Genomic DNA, 20,258 nt, shown 5'->3' with positions numbered 1-20,258 from the left:
AGCTACAGTTACCGCATACCCATTAAAACAAATTATTCTTGAAGGATTTTTAAAATTCTATAAAAATTTAATAAAAAGAACCTCCCTGCCTCAAAATCTCATGATGCAGGAAAACACCAATTCCTCCTCAAACACCAAATACAGTAAATAATTATTTATAGTGATAGTTTTTCTTTCTTTATTACTTTCCCTTTGTTATATTTTCCCTTTCCAAGATCTCTCTACAATTGTCTCCTAACAATTGTCTGAAGACCTACATCAAGGAAACCTCCAAATTATATTTTTGTCTATTGACTTTCCTCAGCAAAATAATAATTAAAAAAACTAAATACATTTTAATACTCAGTTCAGTCCTTAATCAACAAAAGCTAATGATAAATTATTTTACGTAACATGAGTCTTTAAATGAAATAAAAATACAAACGTACTTCTTGGAAGATAGATAACTTTTTTAAACTTTTAGAAACTAAAGTTTCATAGACAGAGTTTATTTAAGTATCATAGACAGAGTTTATTTCATTAAACTTTGTTCACCACTGTATGCTAAACAATGCAGCCTGTGGTACTCAAAGAAATGTTCTCCATTTTATCTAAGCTCTTCTTCATATTTTCCCAGGAGGTGATGCAAAGAAAGACAACTGTGCTTGAAAGGGAAGGAACTTTAAATAATTCTGTAATTTTTTTTGTGATATCTCATTAAACAAATGAAGACACACAAACATGCACAAACACATGGGTGTGCACACATACACACACACACACACTTACAGAAAAGATGTACTATATGGTGTGTATATTTACTGGCCTGCTTCTGCTAGCTCAATGGCGTGTTTTCTTTCAAGCTTTTCATAAAGAAGCACAATGCTTGATTTGGGCTGGTCATATTCTCTGAGCAAAATCTTCTGCAGATACTTGCTGTTGAAATACTCCAATCTGTTCAAGAAGCATATAAAATAAAAATTCCAAAAAATTACTGCCATTTTTTTCAGTACTTTTATACTCTAGCTAGAAGGTCTCAGAACTGGTTCACCCACTGCCTATTCCAAATGTGCTTTGTTGAAATGGAAAAAATAATCTATGGTGTAAAAAGAAATTAACTTATAAGAAATTTTTACTTAATTTCAAATACGTCTTTATTAGGAAACTGAAGTTTTAGGTTTATCCCATTAATGTCAACCAAGCCAAGGGAAACACAGACTATGAAGATAAAACCTTTGCACCAAAGACAGAAATATTGGCCAAGTAGGGTCTATATTTCAGAGAAGGCCATTGAAGGAAGAGGGCTTATATAGTTTATTTCAATGAATGGGAAAAGGAATAGAACAACTGTGTTAAATGTTTGCTTAGGGAATCTGAATTTAAACTCACACAGTAAACTCACAAAATGAAAAATAAATCATGCTAAACCACAGTTTCACAACACCTGAGTGAAAATGTTCAGCTAAATATAAATTTATGGTCAATAAGTTCATATTTTAAAAAACATGCACCATAATCTTGAATACTTTCCTGAGGTCTACTTCTTTTTCAATTGTTTACATATTAAAAGGCACTTTCTCTGCACTCTTATTCTATAAAAACAGAAAAATTGGAAACACTCATAATTCCTAACAATATAAAGTGGTTAATTAAGTGCACTACAATTCCTTCATGTCAGGGAATATTTTAAAACCATTTAAAATGATTTTCATTAAGAGTTTTAACAATTTGTCAAAATGTGTGTAACTATTCTAAGTGAAAAAGAAAAGCAAAATTATATATATGGTATGAGCATAATAATAAAAAATTAAGCATAGGAAAAAAGACTGGGAAGTAAACCAAGTGATTGTTACTTAAGAATAAGACGATATTTTCTACTTTTCTGCATTTTTAACATTTAAAACAACAAATGATATTTTACTTCTGTAAAGGGAAAAATAAACTGTATTACATTTTTAAAAAAAGGCACTTTCTGATGTTCCAGGAGTCTAAGGCCACTTGACTCTATGCTCAAGTTGTCAACCTGAAATTGGCTCAGGAAAACAATAGGTGGCAGTATCAGAAAAACAAAACAAAAAAACTGTAGAATGTTAAATAGCAATTTTTATCAATGAAAAAAATCGGACCCAGAAATGTATGGAGCTCAGTAGAAACGCTATTTTAGAGGAAGAGGATATTTGTGAGAATAGGTGAGAGCAAAGGGAAGAAGAAGGAAAGGAGATGACCCAAATCTATGTAACCATGAAGTTTTTTTTTTTTTTTACATCTTTATTGGAGTATAATTGTTTTACAATGGTGTGTTAGTTTCTGCTTTATTACAAAGTGAATCAGTTATACATATACATATATCCCCATATCTCTTCCCTCTTGTGTCTCCCTCCCTCCCGCCCTCCCTATCCCACCCCTCTATGTGGTCACAAAGCACCGAGGTGATCTCTCTGTGCTATGCGGCTGCTTCCCACTAGCTATCTATTTTACATTTGGTAGTGTATATATGTCCATGCCACTCTCTCACTTTGTCCCAGCTTACCCTTCCCCCTCCCCATATCCTCAAGTCCATTCTCTAGTAGGTCTGCGTCTTTATTCCTGTCTTGCCCCTAGGTTCTTCATGAAGTTTTCAAAGTCTGTGTGTGTAGCTCTTCCACAGACAAAAGTCACTGCATAAAACCACATGGAACATAAACAGAAAGCCAAGTAATTAGCTCAAACTGTTTACTGTAAAAAATATTTAATTGTTTGGCAGTTTGAATTATCAGGAAGGACAAGACAATAAGTGTAAATAGTCCCATTCATGGTTTACATCCCTTCTCTGTGATCAAAAGCAAACATCCAAATCAAACATGTGGAAAAGACTGATTTTTGTTAGATCTTTTGCATTTATAAGAAGGGTAAATTAATTTATTCTTTATCAGAGTTTAAAATAAACTTGCTTTGGGGGTGACCACTATTATAATTTCTCTTAGTTCTCTGACACTAATTTCACCTTAGAAAACATCTTTCCTGGATGATGGCATAAAAGGATGTTGACAAAATATCAACCCTACCGCTTGTGCCAAGGGTTTGCTGCTAAAATCGTATCTGTTGTTTTACACAGCTCCTTCAAGGAATCTAGGCTGAAGCAGCAGATTTAATAAGGGTTGTTACCAGGGCACTTAGAAATAGATCATAATTTAGAATAGTTTAAACATTTGGATTTAAAATCTAGGACTAGATTTAATATCAACATTAAAAATATCCCTTTTATAATTCATTTAGTCATTCATTCAAAAATATTTATTGGGTACTTACTATATGGAAGGAACTTTTCTAAGTGCTGCAGTTACAGAACTTAGTGCAGACAAGGTCTCTGACCTTTTGCCACTTACATTTTAGTTGGAGAGAAACATACAATAAGAATAATGATAGATTATATGAATTATATTTTTTCAAATTAAAATAAAATTTTATTTAATAAACAAGATAAGACATTAAAATATTAGAGAGTTATATGTTATTCAGATATTTATGGTACATTGATATAATAGAGAATGATTGAGTAGTAAGGGAAGAACTCTTTGAGGAAATGAAATTTTAGCCAAGGCTTAAATGACATGAAGGTACTAGGCATGCAAAGATCAGGTAGAAGAGCATTCCAGACAGATGGAACATTACATAAAGGCTTTAAGTTAGAAATGTGCTGAACTTAATGTGTTAGGAAGGACAACATGGCTACAGTGTAGTATGTGGCAGAGAGAATAGAATGAGATGTGGAAGAAAGCTAACAGTAGCCAGATTTGTAAACTGAGGTAAAAAGTTTGGATATTTTTTAAGTGACAAGATAATAGAAACTTTAATTAGGATAGTAACATGATCTGATGTAAAATCCCTTTCTCTGGAACTGGGCATAATATCCCCAAAAAAGGGAGGTCTGAGAATTTTATGGCACACAATTTAATTTTGGGGTCTGGACTTGGCATCAGTCATGTCCTTCATGATAAAAGAAAAAGAAAGATCTTTGTCTTTGTTTTTTAGCTGTCATCTTTTTTATAATATGTGGATGAATAAATCTCAACTATACCCAAGAGAAACATACAGAAAGAGATATAGGCTCACTTCCACTTTTCTATACATGTACACAAGCATACTTTTGGCAAATTCTCACTTGTCTTTCCAGTAATATTGTCCCCAGTGTCCTGATATGTCTTCTATGCCAGCCAGCAAATGATCAAATAACTGAAATAGAACAAAACATATGTCTAAATATACAGTATGCATGAGGAACTTTGTCAATTACTACCAAATAAAAGAATCCCTCAAAAGTGTCTTCAAAATTGTTGATTTCATCCCACTTGCTTATTTTTTTAATCTTAAGCTCTTTTCAGGGTAAGCATAAAAAGGAGCATCTATATTTATATGTAAGAATATTTGCAGTAATTCTAGTATAAGCATTGGAGACACTCCATTTAAAATTGAAAATGCACATATCAATCAGTATCATATGATAGATTCATTCATCTGTCAAAAATCTGGGCCTGGTAAAAATGAAGGAAATAAAAGTAGTAAAAGGCATGGCCCTTGCCCTTGAAGGACGTAGAACCAAATTGAAGAGGCAAGACTTAAAGAAGTGGACAGGGATCAAAGCACGTGCATGTTAGTACAGTTCAAACTTGGCATGTGTACATGTATAAATGCAACAAGAAAAGGAAAATTTAAGAAAGAAATAGAAAAAGATGGAGTTAGAGAAGGCTTATATGAAAATGTGCATTGTGAGCTGGCTCTGAAGAAATGGGGTTACATATGGAAAAAATAAATCATTCTATGTAATGGGAACATTGTGAGTAAAATGTATGGGAGAAAACAAGGAACTATATAAGGAATTTATGAGAAAAAGAAGGTTGGATAGATGTAGGTCAAGGGTGGGGAAGAGAAAATAGTTAACAAAGGACTTTAAATACTAAGATTAAAAGTTTAATTTGATATAACATCACAAAAAATAGCCTGAATATATTTATGAGGAAATAATAAACCCAATTTGAGTGATACTCTACAAAGTAACTTCATGCACTTTTCAAAAATGCCAGTGTCATAAAAAACAACAAAATGCTGAAAAATAGTTTTAGATTAAAGGTAACTAAAAAGATATGACAACTAAATGCAATGTATGATCCTAGATCAGGAGAAAAATGCTATAAAAACATTATTGGTACACTTGGAAAAATTTTGAATATGGAGTTATATTAGATTACACTATTGTTTCAGTTTTAAACTTTCTGAATTTGATAAAAAATTGTGTTTATGTACTAGAATGTCCTTTTACTTAGGAAATATTAATACATGCTGAAATATTTAGCAGTGAATAGTCAGCTGTCTACAACTTAATCTCAAATGATTCAGCAAATGACAATAATAATATATACATATATAGACAGAGAGTGGTAAAGCAAAGATGGGAAAGGTTACATTGAATCCAGGTAGAGGGTATATACATATTCATTGAACTATCTTTGAAATCTGTATGCTTGACCTTTTTAAAATAAAAAGTTGGAAAAAAGAAAATAAAGTTTGACTCCGTCCTATAAATTGGTTAAATAAATTAAATTATGTCTTATCAATGTAATATATATTATACAGTCATTAAAAGTCATCCATATGGTAGAAATAATACAGTAAAAAATATGATTTCCCCCCAAAATAGCCTAAAAAATGTAATTCCATTATAATAAAAATCCCAACATATGTTTTTTCTACAAAATGGGCAATCAAGTATTAAAATTTGAAGAAAAGAACATAAAAAGTTGAATTAGTCATGCTTATCTGTACACATTCTTAGGCACATAGCTATTAATAAAACTTAAGTGTTTATGTGTAGAAAGCCATTACATGTGCTGAAAACGTATCTCAGAAAATTATGAACTGTGCCACATTGAAGTTAGAAGCAAGGTAGACAAGCTAGCTCTTCTCTCTGACTAAAATTCCCAGAGTTTTTTCCACATTAATAAATCTAAGGGTATCTTGAAATCATTCTTAACATTCTCTATATTTCAATACTACTGTTGTTATATTTTATAAAAGCCCACTTGGGATAAGCAACAATTAAAATTTTATTTCTATAAGAAGATAAAACCAAGTGATATATATTTCACATCTTTAAATTTCTCTGAACTTCTCCTTACTTCTAATGTAGAAATGAGTCATTTTCTTCTAAACTCTGTGTAATTTTGAAACCCTATTTCAAAGAGTATATTTTGAAATTTGAATATGGAAATTTTTAACTTTCACAATCCTTGATGGTACAAAAAAAATCTCCACCAAAGACTAAAATACCCCAAGAAAAATTTTCCAACTACATAAGGATTACACAGGTCAGCTTATAAGCAATTGCTTTATGATATCAAATAGAGAATTAACTAAGTTACTGGATAATTTAGTCTAATATTAAGAATTAATATGTTAAACAAACCAAAAACTGTTATAATTTGGAGTAAAATAATTCATAATTCATAGATTATTCAACCTGGATAGGATTTCAGAGATCATTTAAACAGCCATTTAAATTTACTGATTAGGAAACCAAGGTCACAAAAAAGTTAAAAGACTTTTCTAAGATAATGAGGGAAGCTGGATAGTAACAGAGCAAATGCTAGAATTCAGACTTCCATTGTTCTTACCTCTTACCAGAAGAACTGACTTATTGATTTTCAAATTACAGATTGTCACAATATAACAAATACCTGTTTAGAATTCATAAAATCACGTCTCCTTTTATTAGAGAAATTCAAGTATAAGAAGACCTAATATGTAAGGACCTAATGGGTTAGTTCCAGTCAACAAAATGACCTACATGATGTATAGACATCTTACCCGAATGAGAATTTGTTCACTCACAGTTGGAGAAGTCTCTCTTCTAGTCACATCTAACAAGTCAACAAGAGGATGAATGGCCATCCCCTACAAAATGAAAAACAGAAAGCTGAATTTCTTTCATATAAAATTAGTGCTTGAATATTTCCCTGGTGTGTGTGTCTGTGTGTGTCTGTCTGTCTGCGTGTCTGTGTGTCTATGTGTGGGTGCATATGCACATATCTCTTAATCTGGCCATGATAGGAATTTAGAATATTCTCTTAAAATTCAGAGGGACCATTGGTCTAACACCAGAGAGATGTGCTGTGGTTTTCTCTCACAAAGATCAATGGGGAATATATATATGTATTGTTTACAAATATGTAGGTCATTTAATAAATCCTAAAAAAAATCTACCACTATATTTCAAAAACAGAAAGAAGTAGTCAAATCACAGAGCCAAAGTGCTGCAAGAGATTTTCATTTCAATTATTGCCAAATACCTCAGGTATATCATTTAGTCTTTATTATTCAGCATCCATTATATATGGGATTACAGTCCTCTCCACATGTTACTTTAAATTTTTCTTAAGAGGGATAATAAAAGAAGCAAACATTCTATATTAATAACTATTCATCGAGTTGTGCCACAATATTTATTGAACATGTATTATTGCCAAATTCTATATTAGGCACTGGAGTTACAATGGGAAAGTAAAGTCGAAAGGGCCCACAGCCTTATGGAGGCTACAGTGTAGTATGTCTCAGGGAGAGAGCCATTAGTTTAATAATTGCATTAATGAATGAACAACTACAACTTGAGATAAGTGTTCTGAAGGAAATGAAGCTGGTTTATGACAGAGTAACACAGTTTAAATTGAAGGATAAGTTTTTCCTAAGCTAAAACCTGAAGGATGAGCAGACTTTAGCTATATGAAGGGGAAAGAACCATTCCTGGCTGAGAGAATAATAGCACTGATAACGCCGCTTGGCATGGCATATTACAGAAAATGAAAACCTTGTGTAGTTGGGATGTAGAGTACAAGGGAGATCATATTATTATTAAGACTAGAGAGAGAGGCTGGGGTTAGACAATGCAAAGCTTTCCAGGCTGTGTTAGCCATTTTTTAAAAATTCTAAGACTAATTGAAAATTGAAATGGCTTGACCAGATTTGTGCTTTAAAAAGATAACTAGCTTCAGTGTGGAAAAAGTGTTGAAAATGAGCCATAATGGATATGAGGAGACTGTTTAGGAGACCGTTTTTTGTATTCCATGTTAGAGATGGTGATAGCTTAGACAAAGATGATGGCAGAGCGGATACAAAGAAACTGACTTAGTGACCAAATAGACATAAAAAAGGACAGTATGACAGAAAGGATGACACTAAGATTCCATGCTTGAGCAAAAGGAGTAGAGGATGGTAACACTAAGTTAGGACGACTAAAGGTAGGAACCAGATTGGCAGGGAAAATCAAAAGTTCAATTTTAAACATACAAAACTTAAGATCCCTGTGAGATAGCCAAGTGAGGGTGTCAAGAAAACAGTATGTTCTAGAACTCAGATATTTAGGCTGGTGATATAAATTCATAAGTCATATGTATACAGTCAGTAAATGAAGCCGTTATGTGGGTATGGATGAAATCATTAGGGAAAGAGTGAAGAGTGAGAAGAGGAAAGGCTCTACAGGAATCTTTGAGGAACTCTGATATTTAGTGATATAACAATGAGAATAAGCTTGCAAAAGAGACAGAGAAAGAGGAACCAGAGAGGTAAGAGGAAAATCAGAAAGTGAGTTGTCACAAAGCACAAAAAAGACAATATTTCAAGAAGGTGGGAGTTTGACTCATGTGGAATTCCTGTGAAAGCTCAAGTGAAATGAGGATTGCAAATGCCATTAGTAACCTTAATAAAAGAGATGGGAGCAACAAAGATTTTTGAGGTCAAAAGAGAGAATTACTTTAGTTTAGTGTAGTTGTGTTGTGTTTTAAATAGGAGTGACTTGAGCCTGTTTAAAGTTGATGGGAAGGATCTAGTTGAGAAGAAGAGTGTGAATATACATGAGACAAAATAAATGATTGAAAATGCAAGACAAGAAAGGAATAGATTACAGAGCATAGCTTGAGATAGGAGACCCCAGCTCTGTAATAAGAAGAAAGAAAAGGCTAGGAGCAGATTCAGTTATGTTGGAAAGTTGAAGGAGCTTCCATGGATGACTACTAAAAAACAAGTTGCTCTTTGCAGAGTTCTCTTTTCTTAGTTTTGTTTTGTCTTTTTAAACAAAAGTATGGTTGAATGAAAAGTAAGAGAAGTTGAGATTTGCTCTAACATTTACATGTGGGAACAAGGACTTTAAGAAAGAAAGCTATCAACTGAAGTATAAAACATGAGGTGGAATATGGAAAAAACTGGCTGCAAATAAACAAAAAAATCTATTGCTTTCAATGAACTTCCACACTACTTAGTCATTTTCAAAACACTTTGAAAATGCATCCCCATAAGGTTTCTATTTTCACCTTATTTTAGAGATGTGGAAAGAAGCAGGTAATAATTCCCATTAATGTAAAGGTTGAAACTTAAAAGAAACTCAAGGTGTCCTAGCTCTTCATCAGCTCTTCAGCAGTGTTAAATGACAAAAATGCCTTACTTTGGCCCTGGTTTCTTTAACACACCAAATGAGCATGTCACACCAAAAGCTTCCTTTACAATTTGGAACGCTGTAATCTTTTGCAAAAGCATCTGAATTGCCCAAAGTCAGGGGATCGTCCTATTCACATGGTTTTCATAAGTAATTTTGTGTAATTCCCGCTTTTTAGATGACATTTGAGTTGTACGAATCCACTAAATTCATTCTGACATTTGAAAAATCATCATACAATGCTTTCATGGGATAGAACTACATCCTTTAACAGTGTTTATCACAGGCAAAAAGCTTCCCAGTGTGAGCAGGTCTGCCTAATGACCTGGCATTTTGAAAGGCTGACTCCATATTTGCATTTTTAAACCCATCCATACAACTCTCCATCTTCACTTAATTTAATTCATTCCATTAAGTCTACCATGGATAGATCAAAATTAATGCTTTTAAAATAAAGATGTCAAACCAACCTGATCCTGACATCTCCTCCTATAACCCATTTTATGTATTTTGTACTATTATATTCTGGTCTTTTGAAGATGTAAAATATAGGTGAGAGACAAAATTTTATTCCACATTTTGAATCTCTGTAGCATAGCTGGTTAAATGAAGTCTTGAGTAAATCAATAAAAATCATGTTTAAAAAAAAATGGTCTCAAGTTCAAAGGTCTACTATATATGTTCATAATTTATATTCATACTCCAAATTAACTTTTATTTACTATTTATTCATTTATTTCCTTATTTCACAGATATTTATTGCACATTTCATTGGAGCCCACACTAGTAGACTCTGAGTATATAGTGGAGAATAAATCATATATGTTTCCTGCATTCATGGAACTCAGCCTAGTAGAGGAGACAGACATCACCCAAGTGGAGAAGAAAATAACTAAAAGATTGTTAGATAGGTAGATAGATAGATAGATACATACATACATACATATAGTGATACATTCTATGAAAGTGTTCAAAACAATAGGCCCAAAATGGAGATGCTTATACTAAGCCCCACACCATCAAAACAAGACATAGTTTAATTACAGTTTCGGCTCTCCCAGAAATAAAATCAAACGCACTTACATAGAAGGTCTGGGAAGGCTTCTCTGAGGAGGTTGTATATAGCTGAGGATTAAAGGATAAAAGGAAGACAGATATGCAAGGAACTTATGAGATAGTGTTTTAGGGAGAAGGAATGACATTTTGGAAAACCCCAAGTTGAGAAAAAGTTTGTCAAGTTTGAAGCAGTTAAAGAGTCTTTTAAAACACAGTGCTCAAGAGGGAGAATGGCCCCAAAATGTGAGGCTTCAAAGGTAGACATGAGCAATATTTGTCACAGCTTATAGTCATGTTAAGTGTTTTGGAATTTATTAAAAGTTCAAAAAGAACCAATAGAAGAATTTTGGAAAGTAATAAAATTTGTGTTTTAAAAATATTGCTTTTGATTCTGTGGGGATAACAGATTGAAAGGGGAAAGGAAAATGGAAAATTTTAAGGCAGTTCAGGAAACAGATGATAGTAGCTTGGACTAAGATGATGGCAATAGTAATGGAGAATAGCATAGAGATTTTGCAAGGAGACAGATACAAGAATATTTTTGACAACACCATTTGTAAAAGCAAAAAAGAAAAAAAAATATCAATTGAAAGGACAATGAATAAATAAATTGGTGTATAATCATAAAATGCAGTATTGTAGAACACTGAAAATGAATGAGCTACAACTACTCACAACTATGTGAATAAGTATTAGTAATAAAATGTTAATAGATGAAAAAATTCCAGAAGGCTACATGCAATACATACACATACACACACCTCCACATACACACTTTCATAAAGTTAGAAAACAATTTAAACTGATCAATATATTGTTTATGTGTGTGTCTATGTGTGTAATATGTGATTTCAAAAACTATTTTTTAAAAGACAAGAGATTGGTAAATGATTCATTCAGTATATCAGTTACCTATAAGAGAGTGAGAGATGAAAGAAAACAGGATAGGGATGCATTGCACGGGTTATTGTTAACTTTCTCAAATTTAGTGCTGGGCTCACAACTGTTAGAAGTATTAAATGAAAGATTGAAAGAATGAGTGAATTAATAAATAAATGCCATGTATGGGCCAATGATTCTAGTGTGTCATAAATCAAAATGTTTATTAATACAATTTTGTATATCTAGAAACTTTTTAAAAGTCAAATACATATACTGAAGATCTATTTTGGAGTTAGAAACCACAGGGTTTGACGTGAAGGATAAGTAAAAGGAAATAATCAAAGATGTATTCTACATTTCTAGCCTTAGTAAATGGATGGATATCAGAGCCATTTACTAAGACAGAAGCAAAACAGATGAGAATCAGATTTATCCTTTGTAGATATATTGCCTGTGTGGATGAAAACAAATGTTGCCTGCCATTCCCATAGACAATGAATGTTGCCTGCCATCAAGCCATCAGCCACTGCAGCTACCCCCAAAGGTATGCCCTGAGAGGAATTCAGGATGGAGAAAAACAGGACAGTGGCCCTAGAAAGTTAAGATGCATATCTAAGGAATAATTTCAATGAGCTCAGACCCTTGCATCTTCCCATACATAGAAAAGCACTAAAATCATTAACTTGAGATGTCTGCTTTTTGTGATTAGCAGTAATGTTTTGATGTTTGACTACATTTTTTTTCAGCAATAACTCCTATATATCTTGGCTCCTCTCTTACCTCTTTGAAATAGTTCCTCAGAGCTATCTGAGAGGCTGTTCCCAGGCTATAGTCCTCAGTAAGGTGCCCAAATAAAACATAACTCACAACTTTTAGGTTGTGCTTTTTTTTTTTTCTGTTAACAGCTGTGATATTCTTGTGAGACATCCAATTGGAAGTATGAAGTAACAGTTGAATGTAAACATCTAGATCTCAGAGTAGATAGCTGGACTACAGGTAAACAGAAGTCATCAGAATTTATACTGCATTTGAAGCCATGAAAATGAATATAAACACCTAATAAAAAAGTATAGGGAGAACAGAATATTCAGGACCTAATACTGGAGAACCCTTACATTTAGAGACCCAATAGAAAAGGATCAGCCTGCAAAGATGTCTATGAAATGACCAGAAAGACAGAAACACTAGCAGGGTATGATGTCAAAAAAAGCAAAAAAAAAAAAAGTATTTCAAGAAAGAAGTAGCCCACTGTATAAAACTGTGCTGACAAGTTTCATAATGTTAGGACAAAAGAATGTGTCCTAACTTGGCACTAAGGACGCCAGCGGAGACCTTTTGGCAAGAATAATTTTGGTGGAACAGTGAGGGCAGAATCCAAATTGTACTTAAGTGAAACTGACAAGCTGACGCAGCATGTGAAGATAAATTTCTTGAGTGTGCTCAGTCATAGTAACAATAAAAATAATACCTTATAAACACAAAATGCTTTTAAACTTATATTACTATTTGATCTTTATAACAAAACAGCCCTGAAAGATAGGTCCTGTATCCTCTTTCTACAAAAAAAAAGATACTGAGTAATCAATAAAATGTCCAAGATAGAAAGCTCATCTGGAATAACGTTGTGAATAGCACCCAGGTCTTCTGATTTTAACTCTAGTCCTCTTTTCCCCTCAAGAAGAATAAAGGGGTAAAAATGGCTGGATCACTACAGAGCATGTCCAGTGTATCACAGAAAAAAATTGAAAGATATGTTCTACTGATGGTGGACCAGGCACTCATTTGCTTGAAGCACATCATGGCAATTGTATCAATCTCCAATAAGTAAAATATAACATTGTACTTTGGGGGTTTTTTCCCCCCAATGGGTCTTAATTCTTAAACAAAATTTAAATTTCTGAAAATATTTTAACCACTAGATGGTGTTAGAATGACATGAGACATTATTTTACAATCTGTCTACAACTGCAATCATACAACAATACCTCCCCAAAACACCTAAACTCCCCAATCATGGTCTTAAATGGATTACAGTATTAATCAATGGGAAAATGTAAATACCAAATGATGAAGTCTCTAGGAGTAAGATGCATTTGAACACCTGGAAGAAATGCAAAATTAAAGGAGAACATGAGTGTTACTGATAATTTATCAGAGACATTAAGAATTCTAAAAGATATAGGAATTGAAAGTTAATTCTTTAAAATGACTTTGCATTTTGAAGTAACATTGTGCTACATGACACATATTAAAGTGAAAATCAGTTAGTGCTTAGATAAAAACACAATGTGATTCGGGACTGGTTTAATACAATTCATTAAGTTTTAAATGAGAAGAAAATAAATGTTCAACATTAATCAGTCATTTACAAACAAAATAAAACAAAACAAAAAATTCAAAGCCTATGGAATGATCTCACCCATTCTAGAGAAATAATTATTTTGTTTAAGGGAAGCCTGCCAGATTCAAATCTTCTGACTTGTCTTATTCCACCACACACACACACACACACACAAATATCCACCATCATTATGCTCGTTAAAACATTTTAGCCAAAATTTGAAATACTATCTCATTAAGTTGCTGAATAGGTTTTTAGGCATTTTTTCAATATTCTTTTGCCCAGCTTTATAAAACTGAAGTGAAATGGCAATTAGAGGGAAATGGTGATATGCAGAGGATAAAGAGATAATTCAAGAGAAAAGCTGCCTTAGAATGAAACTCCTAAAGCATTTTATTTATTTCCTCTTCTGTTCTCAACCTCAAGCTTAACTTTTTAAGTAGCTAAAATGCAGTCTTTGTTGTAAAGCTATTGGTGTCAACCACTTGAATAAATGTCAATTCTTCCATCCCCCTATTGATTTAAAAATAAATCCCATCTCAAGTTTTGCAGATGTTCTGTTTGAGTTATGGTAGAGACTATTTCACATGCTATAATTATCTCTCCTAAATATACACTCATTTCAAGTTCCTGAAAGAGAATGTTGGCCCATTCATATCCATCTAAGTGGAAGGTTTCAAATTGCACTACTTTGTTTTGTTTACCTGAACAATAACGGTAAAGAGGATAACGACTGTGGTTGCTGTAATGAAGAGCTTCTTTCTGGAAAACTCTGGGAGCAGAAAAACAAGGGAGAAACAGATTGCTCCCCTCAGTCCTCCATAGGCTATAATAAATTGGTCCTTTCTGGTGACTGTATTCACACGACATTTGTTCACGAAGAAAGTCAGCACAAGAACTCCTAAATTTTCCAATAAGTAGAATACTTGAGTAATCAACAGAAGGAAAATGCTACAAACGTGTTATAATAAATTAGTGTTAAACTAGATTGGAATTCTAAGGAATTGTGATGAATAGTTTAAAAGCCTAAACTAACTAAACTATTTAAAGGTTTATTTCCTCAGAGAGATTTCTTTAAATAGTTACATTTTACTTTGGTTGTGCTTTGGTTTTTCCTTTGATTTTTCTGTTTTTTAGGATGAAAGCAGTGCAATTCCCTTCCTTAGGCCCATGTGGACTAATCTGGGGCATTCTGCAAAAATAGTCTCTACAAACAGAATATAACTTTCTCTTCAGTCTTATAAATACTAGTGAGGTGACCCAAGCTGGTGAACTAAAAGTTAAGTAATGTGACCTGTGTTGGTTTTCATCTTTGATGAGCCAGGATTCCATGTTCTTCAAGGCTTTGAAAAAAGTTTTTTTTTTCCTCCTGTCACCCAGAGTCTAGAGTTCTGAGACTCAAGCCTCAGCCAAAGCTTTTTACTCCTCACATTTTTCTGTAGTCTCAAAAACGAGCCTTAACCACAAGAGAAGTGCTTGCTCATGTACTAGTACTATTTGAAGGGCACCAGTTAAACCTTTGTCCCATAGATCTTACTCCCAGTGATTATGTTTCAAACATCTTATTGTGAATGAGTTTATCAGATAATTTACTTCAAGACCAGAAAGAGAATGCAAGGTTACTTGACAGATGGGCTGAAAATGGGGATTCTTACACAAAATTTGAGCTGAAATAAGTTGGCTAACAGACAATTTAGCCAAAATTGATTTGTTTGGAAAATATATATATATGGCAATTTGGAGAGCCGTGGGAGTAGTCTGGCAGCCTCTGTATATGACTAAGAATTTTCGTCCATATTTCTGTTTTTAAAAACAATTTAATTCAATTTAAATATTTTACACAGTGCCAGAAAACGAAAACTTAGTCAAACTATTAGAGCAGTATGATTAAAATAATTGAGAGCTAAATCCACTGAAAATTTTAGATCTTTTAATTTTCTTTTAAAAACTAAGTTTCTTTACCTTTTAATTTTCTTTCTTATTACTACAAAAGCAAAGGAAGGTTTTAGAGAAAAATACAAATATGCAAAGGAAGCATATAGCACCCATAACCCCACCCATCCAGAGAGAAAATTATTGCTAACACTTTGGAACAAAACCTTCCAAAGCCACACATGACTTTATATTATTATTTTTCTAATAATAACTACTTCCCCACTGTTAAACATTTAAGTTGTTCCAATACTGCCTAAACATATATAATCAAATTTCTAATCATTCTTATGCTGTATTAAAATTACCAGAACTCAAATCTAGTGACAGGATATTCATTTGAGGCCAAATTACCATTTGGCTAAATGGAAATTCATCCAGAATACTTTGAGTCAAACTGCATTTTGGCTGGCTTAGGTGTATTGCTTCAGCAATATTGACATATTGCCAGAATGCTGACTTTTCAGTTTTGTTTATTATTCATCCTAAGTGGGTCCCCAAACCAAAAGAATGAGAATATTCTACAGAAATCTTCTAACTTAACAGAATTGCAAATACATATATCATTTAATATGACTAAAATCCAAAGGGAAAAAAATTCCTAGTCTCATATGGTCTGTATTCAGCTCATCTTTCCTCTGTATATCTAGGCACAAAATTAAGATAAATTATGATGCCAGACTTAAAAGAGGTACAGATACCTCATTGACTATTTTATGATAAGGATCTTTTTCTTTTTCTCATACCAGATGTAGTGGTTATCTACACATTATAATTTAGAAATCAAATGGTATTGGAAAGAGGATTTGTTTCATCTCATGAATTTTCACACGAAACTATACATACAAATCTATAGAAATCCTGGCATTCGTCTTTAACATTTGTTCTTGCTAGGTCTTAACATATTACTACTCTTCTTTTTTTCAATTGAAGTATAGTTGATTTACAGTGTTGTGTTAGTTTCTGGTATACAGCAAAGTGATTCAGTTATATGTATATATATATATATATATATATATATATATATATATATATATATATATTGTTTTTCATATCCTTTTCCATTATGGTTTATTACAGGATATTGAATATAGTTCCCTGTACTATACAGTAGGACCTTCTTGTTTATCTATTTTATATATAGTAGTTTGTATCTGCTAATCCCAATCCCTCCCCTATCGCTTTTCCCCTTTGGTAACCATAAGTTTGTTTTCTATGTCCATGAGCATATTTTGTAAATAAGATCATTTGTATCATATTTTAGATGATACATATAAATGATATCATATGGCATTTGTTTTTCTCTTTATGACTTACTAAACTTAGTATGATAATCTCTAAACCAATCAATGTTGCTGCTAGAGGCAGTAGAGGGGGATATTATTGGAGCAAGTGCACACTCCTCAGTTGTGCACAAGGAGTCAAAAGGCCTGTATGCAGAATACTATAAGACACTGATGAAAGAAATTAAAGATGATACATACAGATGGAGAGATAGACCATGTTCTTTTTTTTTTTTTTTAATGAAAGGATTTTCTTTCTTTCTTTCTTTCTTTCTTTCTTTCTTTCTTTCTTTCTTTATTTATTTATTTATTTTTTGCTGTGTTGGGTCTTCGGTTCGTGCGAGGGCTTTCTCCAGTTGCGGCAAGCGGGGGCCACTCTTCATCGCGGTGCGGGGACCGCTCTTCATCGCGGTGCGCGGGCCTTTCTCTATTGTGGCCCCTCCCGTTGCGGGGAACAGGCTCCAGACGCGCAGGTTCAGCAATTGTGGCTCACGGGCCCAGCTGCTCCTTGGCATGTGGGATCTTCCTGGACCAGGGCTCGAACCCGTGTCCCCTGCATTAGCAGGCAGATTCTCAACCACTGCGCCACCAGGGAAGCCCTAGACCATGTTCTTGGATTGGAAGAATAACATTGTGAAAATGACTATACTACCCAAAGCAATCTACTGATTCAATGCAATCCCTATCAAACTACCACTGGCATTTTTCACAGAACTAGAACAAAAAATTTCACAATTTGTATGGAAACACAAAAGACCCTGAATAGCCAAAGCAATCTTGAGAAAGAAAAATGGAGCTGGACCAATCAGGCTCCCTGACTTCAGACTATACTACAAAGCTACGGTAATCAAGACAGTATGGTACTGGCACAAAAACAGAAATATAGATCAATGGAACAGGATAGAAAGCCCAGAGATAAACCCACACACATATGACCACCTTATTTTTGATAAAGCAGGCAAGAATATACAATGGAGAAAAGACAGCCTCTTCAATGAGTGGTGCTGGGAAAACTAGACAGCTACATGTAAAAGAATGAAATGAGAAAACTCCCTAACACCACAGACAAAAATAAACTCAAAATGGATTAAAGACCTAAATGTAAGGCCAGACACTAAAACTCTTAGAGGAAAACAAGCACTCTATGACATGACTCACAGTGAGATCCTTTTTGACCCACCTCCTAGAGAAATGGAAATAAAAACAAAAATAAACAAATGGGACCTAATGAAACTTAAAAGATTTTGCACAGCAAAGAAAACCATAAACAAGACGAAAAGACAATCCCCAGAATGGGAGCAAATATTTGCCAATGAAGCAACTGTCAAAGGATTAATCTCCAAAATTTACAAGCAGCTTATGCAGCTCAATATCAAAAAAACAAACAACCCAATCCTAAAATGGGCAGAAGACTTAAATAGACATTTCTCCAAAGAAGACATACAGATGGACAACAAGCACATGAAAAGATGCTCAACATCACTAATTACTAGAGAAATGCAAATCAAAACTGCAATGCAGTATTACCCTCACACCAATCACAATGGCCATCATCAAAAAATCTACAAACAATAAATGCTGGAGAGGGTGTGGAGATAAGGGAACCCTCTTACACTGTTGGTGGGAATGTAAATTGATACAGCCACTATGGAGAAGAGTATGGAGGTTCTTTAATACACTAAAAATAGAGTTATCATACTATCCAGCAATCCCACTCCTGGGCATATACCCTGAGAAAACCATAGTTCAAAAATATACATGCACCCCAATGTTCATTGCAACACTATTTGCAATAGCCATGACATGGAAGCAACCTAAATGCCCATCAACAGATGAATGGATAAAGAAGATGTGGTACATATTTATAATGGAATATTGCTCAGCCATAAAAAGGAACAAAAGTGTGTCATTTGCAGAGACTGTCATACAGAGCAAAGTAAGTCAGAAAGAGAAAAACAGATAGCATATATTAATGCATATATGTGGAATCTAGAAGAATGGTATAGATGATCTATTTGCAAAGCAGAGATAGAGACTCAGACATAGAGAAAAAACTTATGGATACCAAGGGGGATAAGGGGGGTGGGATGAATTGGGAGATTGGGATTGACATATATACACTACTATATATGAAATAGATAACTAACGAGAATCTACTGTATAACACAGGGAACTCTACTCAGTGTTCTGTGGTGACCTAAATGGGAAAGAAATCCAAAAATGAGGGGATATATGTATACATATAGCTCATTCACTTTGCTGTACAGCAGAAACTAACACAACATTGTAACACTACTATACTCCAATAAAAATTCACTTAAAAAAATCTAAAAATAATTGGGCATCAAAAGCCTTAAGTGAGATATAGGAGAGGAGAAGATGGCGGAAGAGTAAGACGCAGAGATCACCTTCCTCCCCACAGATACATCAGAAATACATCTACACGTGGAACTGCTCCTATAGAACACCCACTGAATGCCGGCAGAAGACGTCAGACCTCCCAAAAGGCAAGAAACTCCCCACGTACCTGGTTAGGGCAAAAGAAAAAAGAAATAACAGAGACAAAAGAATAGGGACGGGACCTGCACCAGTGGGAGGGAGCTGAGAAGGAGGAAAGGTTTCTACACACTAGGAAGCCCCTTCACGGGCGGAGACTGCGGGTGGCAGAGGGGGGAAGCTTTGGAGCCACGGAGGAGAGCTCAGCAACAGGGGTGTGGAGGGCAAAGCAGAGAGATTGCCGCACAGAGGAGTGGTGCCGACCAGCACTCACCAGCCCGAGAGGCTTGTCTGCTCACCCGCCGGGGCAGGCGGGGATGGGAGCTGAGGCTCGGGCTTCAGTCAGATCCCAGGGAGAGGACTGGGGTTGGCAGCCTGAACGCAGCCTGAAGGGGTTAGCACACCACAGCTAGCCGGGAGGTAGTCCTGGAAAAGGTCTGGAGCTGCCGAACAGGCAAGAGACTTTTTCTTGCCTCCTTGTTTCCTGGTGGGCAAGGAGAGGGGATTAAGAGCGCTGCCTTAACGGCCTCCAGAGACGGGCGCGAGCCGCGTCTGTCAGCGAGGACCCCAGAGGCGGGCATGAAACGCTAAGGCTGCTGCTGCCACCACCAAGAAGCCTGTATGCAAGCACAGGTCACTCTCCACACCTTCCCTCCCGGGAGCCTGTGCAGCCCGCCACTGCCAGGGTCCGGTGATCCAGGGACAACTTCCCCGGGAGAATGCACAGCGCACCTCAGGTTGGTACAACGTCATGCATGCCTCTGCCGCCGCAGGCTCGCCTCACACTCTGTGCCCCTCCATCCCCCCCACCACCCCCCGGCCTGAGCGAGCC

At 34.8% G+C, this 20,258-nt stretch overlaps 1 protein-coding gene across 1 annotated transcript in view; it reads right to left on the bottom strand.

The window, feature by feature from the left end:
* Nucleotides 1-797: 797 nt before the first annotated feature.
* LOC130706269 (sodium/hydrogen exchanger 2-like) overlaps nt 798-20,258 on the bottom strand; it is a 36,751-nt gene continuing 17,290 nt past the window's right edge. The window contains 5 exon segments of the mRNA XM_057537656.1: nt 798-933; nt 4,121-4,191; nt 6,820-6,906; nt 14,420-14,616; nt 16,394-16,409. Of these exon segments, the coding sequence (XP_057393639.1) occupies nt 798-933; nt 4,121-4,191; nt 6,820-6,906; nt 14,420-14,616; nt 16,394-16,409 (507 nt within the window).

The sequence above is a fragment of the Balaenoptera acutorostrata genome, chromosome X (assembly GCF_949987535.1).
Source record: "Balaenoptera acutorostrata chromosome X, mBalAcu1.1, whole genome shotgun sequence".
NCBI classification, from domain to species: domain Eukaryota; kingdom Metazoa; phylum Chordata; class Mammalia; order Artiodactyla; family Balaenopteridae; genus Balaenoptera; species Balaenoptera acutorostrata.
The sequence above is the reverse complement of the archived record's forward strand: the minus strand, read 5'-3'. Positions and strand labels throughout refer to the sequence as shown.